Below are 14,914 nucleotides of genomic sequence, written 5' to 3'. Positions count from 1 at the left end.
ATTTCACTCAAAAACAGAGGAATATAAAACTAAATAAGGTAGGAAATAGAAATACACTTTAGAAAACAATCACCCACGAAGAGTAAAACGCAGTCACATTCGCTTCGTGCGTTTGACCAGAGGAGGGCGCCATTGTCACACACACACACACGCGTCCTCTCGGCCTGGCGGCAGCAGTGTGATGTCTGTGTGTGTTGCTGGCCCGGCGCATCATTGCGTGCCTCGGTTCGAAATAACCCGGGGAAGGACGTCCGGAGCCGCTCCGCTGCCGCCCGTGGCGCTCGCTGCGCGGAACAGTGTCCAAACGCATTTACGCACGATGTCACGCCACGTCCAGACACCCCGAGAGAGGGCAGCTCGGCCGGCCACGGCCTGCGCGTGTGACGCACGCCTGGTGCTGGGGAAAAAAAAAAAAAAAATCCACATGGGTAACTGACAGAAGAAGGCGCTGGGTGATCTGTAATCTGGATTCGAAAGAGGAATCCGTCACACCGCGTCCCGGAGTTTAAAAAAAATCTAATCTCACGATGCCCGGATTGCCCATCTGAGAGGATCCCACCATTGTTAGGCTCTAATGTGAACGGCTCTGCGTATATTCATGAAGGAATAACCCCCCCCCCCCACACACACACACAGTTGAATTCCTGCATAAAACTGTGCGCGCGGTGCTGACTTGTGCGCCGTGAACGCGTGTTGAGTGGAAGCTCTGCCTCCCCTCCTCCGTGCGTAAATTATGTAGGACAGGACGGGAATGCTCTGCTAAACCCGGCCGGTGAACGTGAAGGTGAGGGGAGAGAGGAATCACATCAACAAGAGGAGGAGGAAGAGGAGAAGCCACTCTCGTTTTCCCTCCCTCTCTCTTTCTCTTTCTCTCTCTATCTCTCTCTCGCTCTCGTTTGACAGAGACGGAGGCGCGCGTCACGATTCGCTTATTAGTAAAGCCAAGAAGAAGAAAAGATGGACATCACGGACCAAGGAGCGCAAATGGAGCCGCTTTTGCCCACGGTAAGACCGCATCCGCGCGCCGTGCGCTGGTCGTGAGGGCTGAGCCCGAGCCGGCTGCCGGTCCTCAGGTTGTGGGTTGTTTCTCTGCGGGACTCGTTCTCCGCCGCATCCCCGACGTTTGTCCGCTGCGTGCGTGTGGCCTGCCCGCATGTCCGCCCGTCGTGGATGCTTGCGCACCCATCACCGAGGGAGGGATGGGATGTTCCCGCTGCAGGTTTCACCCAGAAGCCTCACTGGTTTATGTCCTGTTGCTTTAGGAGGGAGAGGAGACAACCCCCCCCCCCCCCCCCCCCCCACTGTCTTCACTCCATTTTTATTAATTGACTACCTTGTTTGGCTGATTTCAAAAAAACAAAAAGGCTTCCGTGGTGATGCTACCTGCATCCAGAGGTTGGACTCGACTGTTGCATCCTGTTTAGCCCAGTGTCACCTGGGAGAACCCGCCGCCATCACGTCCCTCCTCTGAGCACTGATGACTGACGGACGGACGGGGGACATGCCCACTTAGGTCAGATTACCCCTCAAGTCCCTCTCCTGAAGCCAGGGCCTGCGCGCCCGTGCTCATTAACATTCAGGTGAGATGCTTCTCGGCGGTGTTGTGAAGCCAGAGGAGGAGGAGAGAAGAGGCAGGCTGCATATTTGCTTTGTGCTCAGCCACGTTTGAAGGCAGTGATTTCCCTGGAGGCGAATCAATGCCGGCTGCTATTCGTGGACATGTTCCATGAGGATGGAGCTCATTTTTTGAGGTGGGGTGGGAGGTGGGGTGGGGGGTGGGGGGGGGGCACATGAAGCGGGGAGTTGGCGGGAGGTCTTCACTGTTTCCCCCTGCAGTCTCAATGCAGTGTGGTCTCCCCGCCATCACTGTAACTCACCGCTCTCCCTCCCTCCCTCCCTCCATCCGTCCATCCATCCACCACATCCCTCCGCCCACGCAGCAAGCAGCGAGCGTTGTCATGGTTTCACCGGGGATGCGTATGAGTATGTGAGGTGTTAGCATGGTGAGAATCTCAGGGACTCCTCCACATGATGTGGACCAAAAAAAAAAACAGTCCCACGACTGTCTAATTCCAGCAAGTTACCAGGTTTCCAAGGTCAAACTGGAGAGTATGTTCGATTTACAGCAGGAAGGACTGTGTCTGAATACCCACATGCCTGATGTCTCCCTGTTTTTTGACTTGCAGGAACAAAGTCCCCAAGAAAGCAAAGATGTGGTGAGTCCACTTTCTCCCTCTCTCTCTCTGTCTCTGTCTTCTTCTCTCCGGCATATCGATCGGCTCACTAATAACAATAATAACTCAGCTGAATGCGCATGTTGAAAACTTGTCAAGAATGGCACAGCAGAGCGGCGGAATCCCAAAAATCAATAGAAAACACAGTAAAACGGGAGCTATAAATGGCTAAGCAAGTTTTTAAAGAGTGCATACTTAAGTAGGACATTTTTTTGTTAAGATTTAGCAATTTTAATTACATAAATGTGGAATTGCTCAGCAGCATTTTTATTCCAAAGTGGTCAAAAACAGCAAAGGTTCACACATAATTTACAGATAAAAGAAAAGTGGAATGTAAGTATTCATTCAATTATAGTATGATATAAGATGCGATATAAGACCATCATGTATGATATGAACAAAGGCAATCAGATAAGTTCCAATATTTTGCCAACATTTTCCCATAAAGCCCGTCTTTCATCTCTGATGAAGCCAAACGCCGTCTCCAGGTTTCCTCCTCGTCTTGTTCCTTCAGTGTTCTCTAACAGCTACAGAACAGGCCCATCGTCCGGCTGTAACATCGAGGACTCCTCTTAACAGTTTCTGAGAAAATCATTATGATAAGAGGTGACGTATGTAATGCGGTTATGACATTATATGACGATATAATGGGAAAAATGAGACAATGCCCTCATGATCGAAAATAATACAGTAGCAATTACTGCGTAACCTTGTTCTGTAAAATCTGTCACGATATGATCATAAGGGATTGATTTCACACTCATAATGATACATTATGATTATGACGTTGGACAATTGCTGTACAATATGATGCGCCGTGATTCATTTTCTCTTCATTTGTGTTGCGATTTCCTTCATAACAAGATTTCATGTTGTGGCTGCTGTGTTATCTGCATGTTGTCCCCGTCGGACACGTCGCACTGAACAGCAGCCTTTACGTCCAGTATTGTCAGTATTGAAACGAAGGTTTCACACGCTTTCAACACTTTTTATAAGAACAATCAGCTGTTTTACTTCTGTGTAAAAGTTCTGAGTTGTATTGTATGAATATATTGTCACAAGTCATAAATTTGAGCAAATCCAAGTGTTTTCCCAGTGAAGTCACAGTTTAAAGAGGTTTTCTGATGTTGGCAATATCATGACATTTATCTGCTAATCTGCAGTGTTATCATACAGCGGTATGTGGTTTATGTCTTCAATTAGCTAGCTTACTCAGCGAGTATTTTTAGACGCTGGCGGTCACACGTGTCAGCGAGTATCTGCCATCCACGACGGCCTGACATGAATGAATCACGACGGGCGACGGGGAATTAAGCGGAGTTAAAGCTTTCAGCATGAGAGACGCGCAGCGCGAGTGGAGGTGGAGCGGCGAGGTTTGATGCGTGTGCGTGCCGTCGGGCCCCCGACTAAATATTGCTTATGCAACAAGCGGGCCGAGAGCCAGAACGGAGGACAGACCGCCACTGGCCGAGCGGCCGGCCCTGCTCTGATGAGATCCTCAAGGACCTAATGAGTGTTGTCAATGAGCAGTGATTATTAACCATCTGATTATAGCCAGGGATCAGGAGATTGCATTAAAGTGCAAGAATCACAATGTAAATATGTAAAATCACAAATCCTGCATAGATTTGAAGTTATCGTCATCTGATCTGTGAGATTTCCTTGTTTCTCTGTTGAATTCCTAAAAATATTTATTTAAACTCCTCAACCAAACTCCAGGAAATAGTCAAAATTCAGCACAATTATAAGAGTGGAGTTAATTAATTCCACGTTACTTTTAATTTCTTTCTTTTAGGCTTTTATTTTATTAGGGTAGAGCTGTTCGTTCAAACACCAACTACTGATTTCATGGAAATCCAGCCAGCAGGGAGGACTCTAAATGTGCAGCACGATTAATTCACCTCTAACAGCGACAGTATTGCAGTTGCCAGCCACTCACATGGAAGTCAGGCAGATCATTATTCTTCGATTTCAATTTAAAGTGAAGTTAGGCTATATAAACTCAAAAATATGAGGAGGACAAATTAAGGAAAGAACAGTACATACATCTATATGTTGATGACGATATTCAAATTTTAGAAAAGTGAAAATATTTTCTACATTTTCTCTTGAACACGGTCTAAATAGCTTTTAGGAATTATTGCATGATAACATCTTGGATGTTGTCAGACTTATTGTGAACTGTTTGTTTCAAATGGTTTGTTACGCCGATCACAAGGACTTGAAACAAAGGAAAACCACCGGTCTGAATACTGGCATCTCTAAATCATACACGTTAACTCATTTCCATCTGTGAAAAGGAAAAGTGAGTCAGTGTTCTGAACTTGACTGACAATATTTACGTGTTCAGTGTTTAAAAAAGGACGAATTCAGGTCTTACACCTCTGAGAAACTGCTGGTGAAAATCCATTGTCCTCAGCTTGTGGCCGACAGTGGATCATTATGTCCTCGAAACATTCACACATGCAGTGACTTCCACTGACCGGATGAAATCAAGTCGGGTGATCGCTGTTAGCTGCTAATGCTAAGAGATCTCCGTCAACCTGGGGTTTATTAGATGCCTTGATTCTAAGCATATGGCTAAGTTGGTGAGTTAACGGCTAACTCTACAACCTTCAGAGGACGGTCGGCTCCAGTTGTGCCATCACAGATTGGACCGCTGCCGTCGCAGCCTGAGCTCGGGTGGACCTGATTCTCGATCGACACAATCCTCACTCCAGCTCTAAGATAGCACCAGGCGGTCCGGTTTGGCCGGCGCTCAGGCTCAGACTGGAGACGATCAGGGAGAACAGACAGAGGAACAGCACTCGGAGTCACCCAGGCTTGTTGTTTTGAGCGCGGTGTTCTTGGATCAGTGTGAAGTCTCTGTTCGACTCGGAGATCCAACTGTGCCGAACTGGCAGGCGAGGAAGGCAAGGAAGCCTCCCCGCAGCAGTCGGGAGCCGAGACCGGCTGTGCTCCTTTTCCACAGATAATTATAGCGGTGTCGGCGGAGAAGAGGGCGACGGGGGGGGGGGGGGGGGGGGGCACGGAGGAAGGTCGAGGAGGAGGGTCCAGAGCTGGAGGAGAAGGTGTGAGGCAGATGGCGCGATGAAGAGAGAGATTTACAGGAAATCTGACCTCGGGGTGTCGTTAGGGCGGCCCCATCTTCACCTGAGCCAAGTTTGCTGATGAAAACTTTCAGAGATCTCATGACGCGGCGCACAAAGGTAGCATTATTGTGCGCAGCAGAAATACCTGCTCGGTCCTCCGGATCCGTTTCTAGCACACCATGTCTTGATCGCTTTCGCTGACGATGCATTTGAGCCGGAGAGCAGCTCCTTTGCCCCAGGTAGGTTCTTGCTTAAATATGCGCGCATTGTGTACAAGCGAGGCAGCAACACCAGAGCACCCTCTTCTTTTACGTCTGCTGGAGGTGACCTGCGCCTCGACCGGTAGCTGCAATTTGACTCCCCGTGACCCGAGACTCTCTCGGCGGCAACCGAAGCACTGAGCCGGGAGGCTCAGCAGAGCAGCACTGAGCGCGGCGCAGCGTCGGTGATGTCAGAGCGCTAATCTCTCTGGGGGGATTGGCGGATGGACGCTTGTCAGAAACGCTTGACGCTACCCTGGATGAAAGCTGTCGGAGGCAGAGGGAGAGACGGAGGCGGAGGCAGAGCCGGAGCCGAGCTGAGCTCCCCTTCCTCTTCGCTCCCATGTTGTGTTGGCGAGGCTCGTCGGGGTGAGGTTGCTGCCACGTCGCAGCATGGGCAGAGCGGCTGACGAGTGGAGGAGGAGAGGCTCTGACTGAGGCGCAGACCGGACTGTCTCTTTCTCCGTTCTTCTCGCGGACTCTTCCCGCAGCAGTCGGACTCCGAGCTCAGACCGGGGGGCTTCGGGCCCTGAGCCTCAGCCTCTTATCTGACTGCCGCTGAAAGCACAAGGGGAGGTAGCGGGCGTCCGGCGCCGGCCCGACAGACGGCACAACATGCTGTCAGTGGACCTCAATAAGGGATTTGCTTACCAGGTAGGTTGAACCTTTCAGAGCATCTAAAGGGAAACAGAACTTAACATCTCTGTAACTGTAATGCTTTATGTAGGACTCAGGCTTCTGGTGGACATTTTAGGTTCAGCCATGACCCGACGAGCTTTATCCTTGAAGGTAACGCATGTTTGGTCGGAAGGCAGCGGGAGGCTTGCACCCCGCGCTGCAGGGATGGAGGGATGTGTTGACGTGCGAGTGAAAGGTCCCGAGGAGGATGGCTGACAGATGGGACCGTCGTCGTGGGGCGAGAGAGGAGCTTATGGCCACTGTGTTGACCCCGGTGATCTCTGAAGCACAATCGGGCGAACAGACGCTGGGAATGCCAGACTTGTTGGATTTTTTTTTTTTTTTTAATACTCTGTCACATGTATCGATTTATTCTGTGTTTAGCTCGCGCCGTGAAGGCGCGCTCAACGCTTTCCCCGCCAGCTGTATCTGTGTTCGGAACGAGCGCAGCACGTCCCTCCGTGTCATGCCACCGATGCCGAGCCGGCTGCCATCGCCACGGTAACCAGGGCCATCTGCAGAGATGAACACCGTCGGCCAATCACGGGGCTTGTACCGCAGCTCATAATCCATCTCTCATCTGAAGCTAGCTACATGCTATGGAATCACTCCGGCTCCTTACAGGGTCCAGTAAGGCAGATTGAAGGGAATCGAACATGTTAACTCGGATGTTCGCGTCTGTCACGCAGGACAGCGTTTTAACACGTACCTCGTGGCCCAGATTTGAAGGTATTGTAATGTAAACATTAATCATCCCCCCCCCCCGCTGCTGCGGAAGCCTCGGGAGAGATCGGAGGGGCGCAGAAAGGAGGTCACATATCTGCTTCCCAGAGCGCCGTGTGATAATGTGCACAGGTTCCTGGAAAAGAGCCGGTGAGGAATCGATAGGCCGCGGACGTGTCTGTGCCAAGACAACCGAAGACAAGCTGTACAGACAAATGTAGGGATGAGGCCCGGAGACACCCTCCCTGTTGTTCTGTAGCTCGTCCCACCCTCAATCATAACACAGCAGGATAGTTAATATGCCCTGCTCGTGTTACCTCTGCTGATTTTTTTTTTTTTTTTTGCTCCTCCTGTTCTGTTTTCGTTCCCATCTGGAGCCGTCGTCGAAATCTGAAAGATGAAAAGTTTTGCTTTCATTTTTGTCCGGCAAAGACTAATCCGCGGTCCGAACGCAGCCGCCGCTGCGCCGCTAATACTGTAAGCATTAGATTAAAAGCAGTTTTCATCTTTGCATCAGTGTACAAAACTAAATACATGCGAGGAGAGACCTAGATATAAAGAAGCCAGAGGATTATTTTCCATGATGACGAGACGCTCGCATATGTTGGCTCACATGTCATTTCAGGGGAGATTCTTGGTGTTTTAGAGAAGATTTAATGAACAACTTTCCTTAAGTGGTAATGTATATTCATTGTCTGGGGAATAGTAGTTGATCCTTTCTCATTTTGCCATAACAGAGAAGCGATCACAATTTGAGTATTAGCCATCATCACATCATAAATCCAGGTGCAATATTTAATGTGGAAGCTGTGAAAAAAACCCGAACAAGATGCTTTAAGAAATTGAAAAAATTTACAGCTCTCATTTTAAACGAGTCACTGCATAAAAGTGTGCAGAGTTTTTCCACTTTCTGCAAAACAACACATTACAAAAGTACATTGCTCTGCTTGTGATCTTGTAACAACGCCACCATTATAGCGATAACTGACAAAATTCTAGTGGGAATGATAATAAATCCTCTTTATTTTGTGTCAGCGGTTTTAAAATTGTTGCCTCTAATAAATAGAAATGGAGAGATTGCAGATATTTTCTGCTGCACTCTGTCATGTTTAAACATCGCAGACTATCAGGCTCAGTTATGATCGCTTGGATTTGACTCGGAGGAATTCAAATAGCATATTCAACTCAGCATTTTTACGGAATTAGTAAGCAAAATCCACTTTCTCGCTAATTGTCCCTGCAACAGCTTCGGGCTGTACATCCTCATGACAGCCCGCGTTACGCCGTCAGCCAGCGCTGACTGAGCTGTCACTTTGAGATTTTCACCTCAGCTGCTTCCACCTCCAACTGCACAGCGACACAAAGGTCAGAGTCGGGAGGAAAGCGGAGCAGATGTGGAGCTGGAGGAGTGAGACGTGGGCGACCGCGGGTGTTTTTGGAGCAGGATGTCCTCTGAGTTCACACAGGTCGCCGACACCGCCGGCTGAGTGACACAAATGTAAGATGCCGTGTACAAGATGTCGCTGAAGATACAGTTTAAGAACGCTTCAGTGCATCTTCAGCCCCAGCTATTAGACTCATATAAAAGTCTGTATGTGGCCCCTGAACTGAAGTCATGCATAATATTGTGTAAGAGTGGTATCGAGAGCTTGTGTGTTGGACTGCTAGGTCCGAAGGTGTGTGCGCGCGGAAGTCCTGATTGCAGTTTTCTGACACTCTCTTCAGAATTATCATTATGCGCGTTGCTTCTCATGTTATATCGGTGCTCCAACTTGAGAACATTGTTATGCAAATTCCAGATCATGATGGATCAGTGGATTGCGTTATGTGCTGGGATATCCAAGGAGATTTGCTCTTCACAAGTAATCCTGCCGAGGACTGAGGGGCTGCAGGTTTCCTCAGAGGTCATGTATTTTATCTAGGCCAAGGTTTCCTCAATAACAATGTTAAAATATCTTTTATTCAAGCCATTGAACACATAATGGTACAATACAGCTAATCAAACAGCTGGTGTCGGAGTCGTCGATGGAAAAGGGCTTTAAAGATCCTGGGAATATATTTTTTTCAGTCAGATCATCTGATTGATTGACGCGTGTTATTGTTGTTTCTGGCTACAGTGACTTTTCCCTTCGCCTTCACTTTGCAAAGCCGCGGTCAGGATTTTAACAACATTCGGATCATGCAAACATGATAGCTGCTGCTTTTCTTGGACCGCTTTCAATTAGATCTCATCAGACCACACCCAGAGACGGAGACCCCATGCTCTGGTTTCACAGAGCGCTGACAAAGTTTTCAGTATTGTTAACTTTTGTGAATCAAAAGATCATTTTTACTCATTAAACATATTAGGATGGTAATGTCAGAAAGTACCAAAACGTTTGAAAGAGATTGCTGGATTTTTGTTGAGCTTGTGGCTTTAAAACTACCACAAAATGTACCTCCGTCTCCTTTTTGGCGATATTTGGCAGCTCATCAATATTTCTGAGTGAGAAACTCTTGTTACAAACGTGCACTCTACTGCTGAATCTGAGTCTCACACGATAGCATGTCAAAGCAAAAATGCTCAGTTATAATTTTCTAGATATCATAAATACTGCATTTTAAGAGCAACATGCATGCTAGGGCTGCTCTGAGTACGTGGGTGTTATTTGGTTTGTCTGCTGTTGTGCAAATCATGTTGTGCAGTATAAATAGATCAATAGATCGATAGATTGATGTATAGATATTCTGACTCTGGCTTGCTGTGCGCACACATCTATAGGGTGTGTGCATTGAATCAAAATTGGATGATACCCAGTGTCAGCGCGCCCCCCTGAAGGTCACGATGCTCAGCTTCACATCCGCTGCACACACGCCTGCACATACATTCGCACACAACAGCATGTGACACAGGGACATGCTGGTCCTCTGTTCGTGTCCGGGCCTGGAGCCTTTTTGCTCTCTTCGCCCAGCATGCTGCTCAGTCGACCACACTGCTCCTCCCCGTTTCGCCACTGCGTGCAGCAGCTCGCCTGTACATGAGGTGTGTTGCAGTACAGCCTGTACTGCTCGTAGCTGGCGTGTCACACAGATGTTAATTTCTTCACCTGTGCTGGAAGGATGAGGAGCATCTTCAAGGTGAACGAATGTCGGCGTGATGTATGTGCAGATTGCAGCCGAGCATCGCCGTTCGTCATGCCTGGTTACATGTCTGCTCCTCCTCCTCCTCCTCCTCCTCCTCCTCCTCCTCTTCCTCTTCCTGACTCCCCTGGAGTGTCAGTCACGTGCCCCTCGCTCCCGTTCCTCCACCAGCCGTCGACGGGCCAACCGGGGAAACGGCTGACTTAATTCTCTGCGCCGCGCCGGGGCTCTCCGCCCGCTGATCCCGCGGTCAGGGACGGACGGGGGCTTTATCCCGCCGTAAAGGCTGGCAGATTAATCTCAACCCAGATTGGTGAGCCGGGATGCGGCTCTCTGTGCTGGTGTGGGGGTCAGAAACATGAGGCGGAGAAACCGCCGTCTATAAATAGCAGCAGGGACCTGCAGGCAGGAGATTCAGGCTCATCTGTCATCCTGAGCAGGGCGAAGCTTTGTTTGGGGCATAGCATCAGTCTGGATTTCATGTACATTGGAAAACACTCCGTCATCCAATCATGGTGCATTTTCTATTCCTTCCAATTGTGTGAGAAAAACAAAGTACGGGGAAATAACCCACTCATATATCGAGGGAAATCAGAAAGTTCCAGAACACTGGAATCCAGTTATTTTCCACATTATTAAGTGAATAATGACAGCGACATTGATCATTAGTTCATCTTTTAGCAATTTCACTTGCTGTTCCTTTAAAGAGATGACCTGTAAAATCTGTCATTTAAATCCTTAAAAAAAAAAAAAGAATTAAAGACAGTGATTCAACACTTGGGGCCTGATCTAATTAACGTTTGCGCCTATGTTTGTGCGGTCAAACTGGGTTTTTAACAGCACGCGTCTATTCACAGGTCTGACAGAAGTGCACATTTGGCTGCGTGAAGATGAAACGTCCACAGCACCTTCCAGATTGCACAAAATGCTGCGAGCAGTTTGTGCTAATATATTATTATCCAGTACAGAATGTGATTTACAACATCTGATGATGTGCATTTTTCGTGACTGCTTCTGCTTTTTTGGAAACGAGGTATAAACAATATCAAGCTTTAGTAGGGATTCTGCTGTTGCTGGGATGAGATCCATGTCTTTTACTACCTACCACAAATATATATAGATATTTAAATCAAGTCCATATTTGCTGCTTTTCAGACCATTTTTTATGTATAAGTCATCTTCAGATTGCTGTAATCTAACTGCAGCGGTGACGCAGAGTGCCACAGATTTGGTCGGTCTTAAAAATCCCACCTCCGATCGCAGTTTGCCTTCATTAACGTCGCATTGTCTCTCGAAATGTGACATCTGCCGCCACATTTCAACAGATATTTTCTGACTCGTCCCAGAAGCTGTTAGCCAGGCTGTGGAGAATGACTCTCACCTGCTTGTCATCTCAGCCTGAGGTAGCATTTCTTTCAATTACGGGAGAAATCCGTGATGTTGCAGGGTGGATGCTGAGGTGGATGGTAGGCGGGGACAGCTTCCTCAGTAGAGACGGATTCTCTTGTGCTGTTCCATGGTAACAGCCACCGTTACGTGAACTCTGTTCAGCAGAAACAGGAACGAGTGACATGATGGCTTCATCAAAGGTTCGGTCTGGACTCCTCCCTGAAAAAAAACATACTAATAAAATAACCAAAACTGAACTCACTGCGCTCCGGTATTTATACCACAAACTCTTTCCCATGCACCTCGTGAGATGTGACGACAGTGAATGCTCCTTTAAGGCAGAACCTCATAAAAAGGTTTCTCCCAGGCTGGCGCAGTGGCGACTGCAGTACGAATGCAGGGGAGCCGTAAAGCAGACTCCTCCGAGACACGGCGTGATCGACGGAGACGATTCCACACCCTGTTTTCTAAAACTCCTCTCTTGCCGCTGTCAGGTCGCGCTCCGGCCGAGGCTTTAAAGTTGCTTGCTCGTGCTGTTCAGACCCAGGCCGTGGGGCCGGGGAGACACAGCGTGTTACTCAGACTGAGGGAGATTCCCCGGGGAACGGCGGGGCCGGCCTGGAGTCGGCCCCCATCGCTCCTGCGCTGGGCCTGTCACAAACACTCACATCTCTGCTGCCACCGCCACCGAGGCAGCAACACGGGAAAGCTAAGAGGTCAGTTTGTCGAAGCGGCCTTCAGAAGCTTCGGTGGCGTTCGACTGTGAACGCACCGCTAAATTACCACATTGAAGGAATGTCCAAGCGTTCAGCATCTGCCAGGGGAAATCTAAGGAAGTCTGTCTGCAGGGATCTGATGATGAGTCCTCATCTGGGCCTGTGTGTGTGTGTGTGTGTGTGTGTGTTGTATGTAAGGGGAGGGGCTTTTTCCATGTCCGTATGTACAGTAAAGCCCACTCTACCAGCTCTCAGCATCTGTGCACGCTCTCCATCGATGCACTGACTTCTCCCTCACATGGTCATCCATGTGTGTGGGCTCTGGCCTGTGTGTGTGTGTGTGTGTGTGTGTGTGTGTCTGTCTGTGTGTGTGTGTGTGTCAGTGCTTTTGCTTAATCTGGCAGGATGAGAGATTGATGAGCCGTGTGAAAGAAGTTTCTCTTGTCACACCATGCGCCGTATCCTGTTTAACGTTGTTTACAGAAAACTGGAGCCCTAATTATGTTTTTTAAAGGTGTCGTATTAGTTTCAGGAAAGAGGTTAGAGAAGCTCTTTGGATCCCACTGAGTGGCTGACCAGGCCGTGCGCTGATGAATTATGTTGCTTTGGCTGGTTTTTTTTTTTTTTTCAAGCCATGTTGATCACAGCGGCTGAATATGGAGTTGAATGCACACCGAGGGAGTGAAAGTGAAAACGCAGTAAAGTAAAAAATAATGCTGTCCAACAAGTTGTGCATGAATTCAGAATAAACAGAAATATTGACATTTTACTGTGGACACTGATAAAAATATCCATGCATTTTTAAAAGTGGGCCACATATCAGTCATGTGATTCAGTCACATCTTACATATAAATATGCCAAAGAGCACGTGGTTGAGGTTGTAGCTTCCCACGGCCTTGTTTTTGTGCTTTTCAATCTCATAAAGTGCAGTAAAGTCCATTGTTGTCAGAGAATGCACTTTTTAATGGGCTATACATGGACGGCATGCAGATGGAGATTTTCTCGCAGGAAGTCCTGCACGTACACATTAAAATTAAAAACATGACGCAATGCTTTAATGACTGATTTTAGCCTGCTTATGTTTATGGTGGGCCTTAATCAAGTTGCATCTTGCATGGCAGCCACCTCTATTAGTGAATATGTGTGTGTGTGTGTGTGTGTATGCATTTACTTTTGCCAGTAATATGCGTGACTCATGTGGGGTAAAAATAATTGCGAATGCTAACGAGCGCTGTGACCTCTGCAGCAGGAGCGCCGCACGGAGAGGCGACCTGCAGCAAACTCACAGAGAACGTCGGTCGAGCTGACAAGCTCCTCAGTGAACACGAGACTCAACAGATACACACACACACACACACACACACACACACACACACACACACACGGCAGAGGGACGGCGAGTCTGAGGAGGAGGCGTCGCCATGACAACGTTTTGTTCCCATGTTCAGGGCCTGGAGGTGTTGACTCTTCTGTGTCTGATAAGAAGTGCAGCAGGAAGTCTCAGTGTTCAGGGACGCTCTGACTGTATGTTCCCCGTGCGATGGAACTCTCAGGGACACTTGTTAGGAGCTGTTTTTCCGGACTGGTTTGTTCAGCACGTGCAGCATTTACTTGATTGGGCTGAGATCTGATGCATTTGGAGCGGGTCAACACCTCAAACCTGTCACTGTGCTCATGTTGTTCGGTGTCATGTTGTGCTTTGGCCTGTTTTCGTGTTTTGTATTCCCCCCCGAGTTTCCCTGTGTTTCATGTCGTTCTAGTTTTAGTTTCTACTTTAGTTCTCTGCTTGTGTTCAGCACAGTGTCTTTTTGCATCGCTCTGGTGTTCTGTGAATCCGGCAGACATTTGCCGCTCGCTAGTTTTGCTAAATTTTTCAGTTGCCCAGATTTGCTGGGACAGAGCGTCATCACTTAACCTGCGAGCGGTCAGAGCGTTACAGCCGATGCGTGCATTTATAGCCGGGAAACGGCCAGGCCAAACACCGCGCTGCATCCATTATCGCTGCTTTCTCGTCGCTTCTTCCCAGTTTACACACCGAGCGTGCTCCAGTTTCACGAGAAGCCCGTCTTGCGGAGAGGTGTGGGTGACGAAGCGTTTTACATGATTTAAAGCTTACGCACGACGAAGCATTTGTGTTAAAACCGTGACTCAGAAACGGTGTAATCTGGCACTCAGCAGATGAGCGTGCTTTTTTAAAACGCTGCCTTTTGTTGCCATGGTGACAGTCGGTGGAAGTTATCCTCATAATGGTGTATTTATTTAGAGGCGCGTCTCCCCAATAGACAAACGAGAGGCGAGACGAGGCGACGATGTGTTGCTGTGTGTTGCTTGTAGCGCTTTTAGGGGTCGGGGGTAGGGGGGGCATGGAGAGTACTTCAGCGATAACACGAAGGCTCTTGAGATAGGCAGGTGACATTTATGCAACCATCAGAGATCACCATCAGGAAATGTACGGTTGATACAGTCATGGCGAACGTGTTTCCAACGTCAGGCCTCCTGGACTGTTGACTTGCAGTCAATATTACGGTCGCAACAGTGTGCCCTCTCCAACTTTTCTCGTATGTGCTTGTGTGTCTCCTGCAGAGGACCGATGAAGAGGCGGTGCTGGACCGTGGGGGCACTCGCTCCATGCTCAACACCAACTTTGAGAAGGAGGAACTCGAAGGTAACGCCTGGAACCGAGCTAACAGTTTACGCGGTG

At 48.5% G+C, this 14,914-nt stretch overlaps 1 protein-coding gene across 4 annotated transcripts in view; it reads left to right on the top strand.

Annotated features, from left to right (window-relative positions):
• The first annotated feature begins 887 nt into the window (after positions 1 to 887).
• LOC115383972 (sodium-driven chloride bicarbonate exchanger-like) overlaps positions 888 to 14,914 on the top strand; it is a 31,885-nt gene continuing 17,858 nt past the window's right edge. For 3 of the 4 annotated variants that reach the window (XM_030086209.1, XM_030086208.1, XM_030086211.1), the window contains exons 1-3: positions 888 to 1,005; positions 2,187 to 2,216; positions 14,797 to 14,878. In XM_030086209.1, coding sequence (XP_029942069.1) covers positions 958 to 1,005; positions 2,187 to 2,216; positions 14,797 to 14,878 — 160 coding nt within the window. In that variant the 5' untranslated portion in view covers positions 888 to 957. Of the gene's footprint in view, positions 1,006 to 2,186; positions 2,217 to 6,156; positions 6,241 to 14,796; positions 14,879 to 14,914 lie in introns of those variants that run through there. The other variant, XM_030086210.1, reaches the window with a different exon arrangement.

This window comes from Salarias fasciatus (genome assembly GCF_902148845.1).
Source record: "Salarias fasciatus chromosome 23 unlocalized genomic scaffold, fSalaFa1.1 super_scaffold_20, whole genome shotgun sequence".
Classification (NCBI taxonomy): Eukaryota; Metazoa; Chordata; class Actinopteri; order Blenniiformes; family Blenniidae; genus Salarias; species Salarias fasciatus.
The sequence above is the reverse complement of the archived record's forward strand: the minus strand, read 5'-3'. Positions and strand labels throughout refer to the sequence as shown.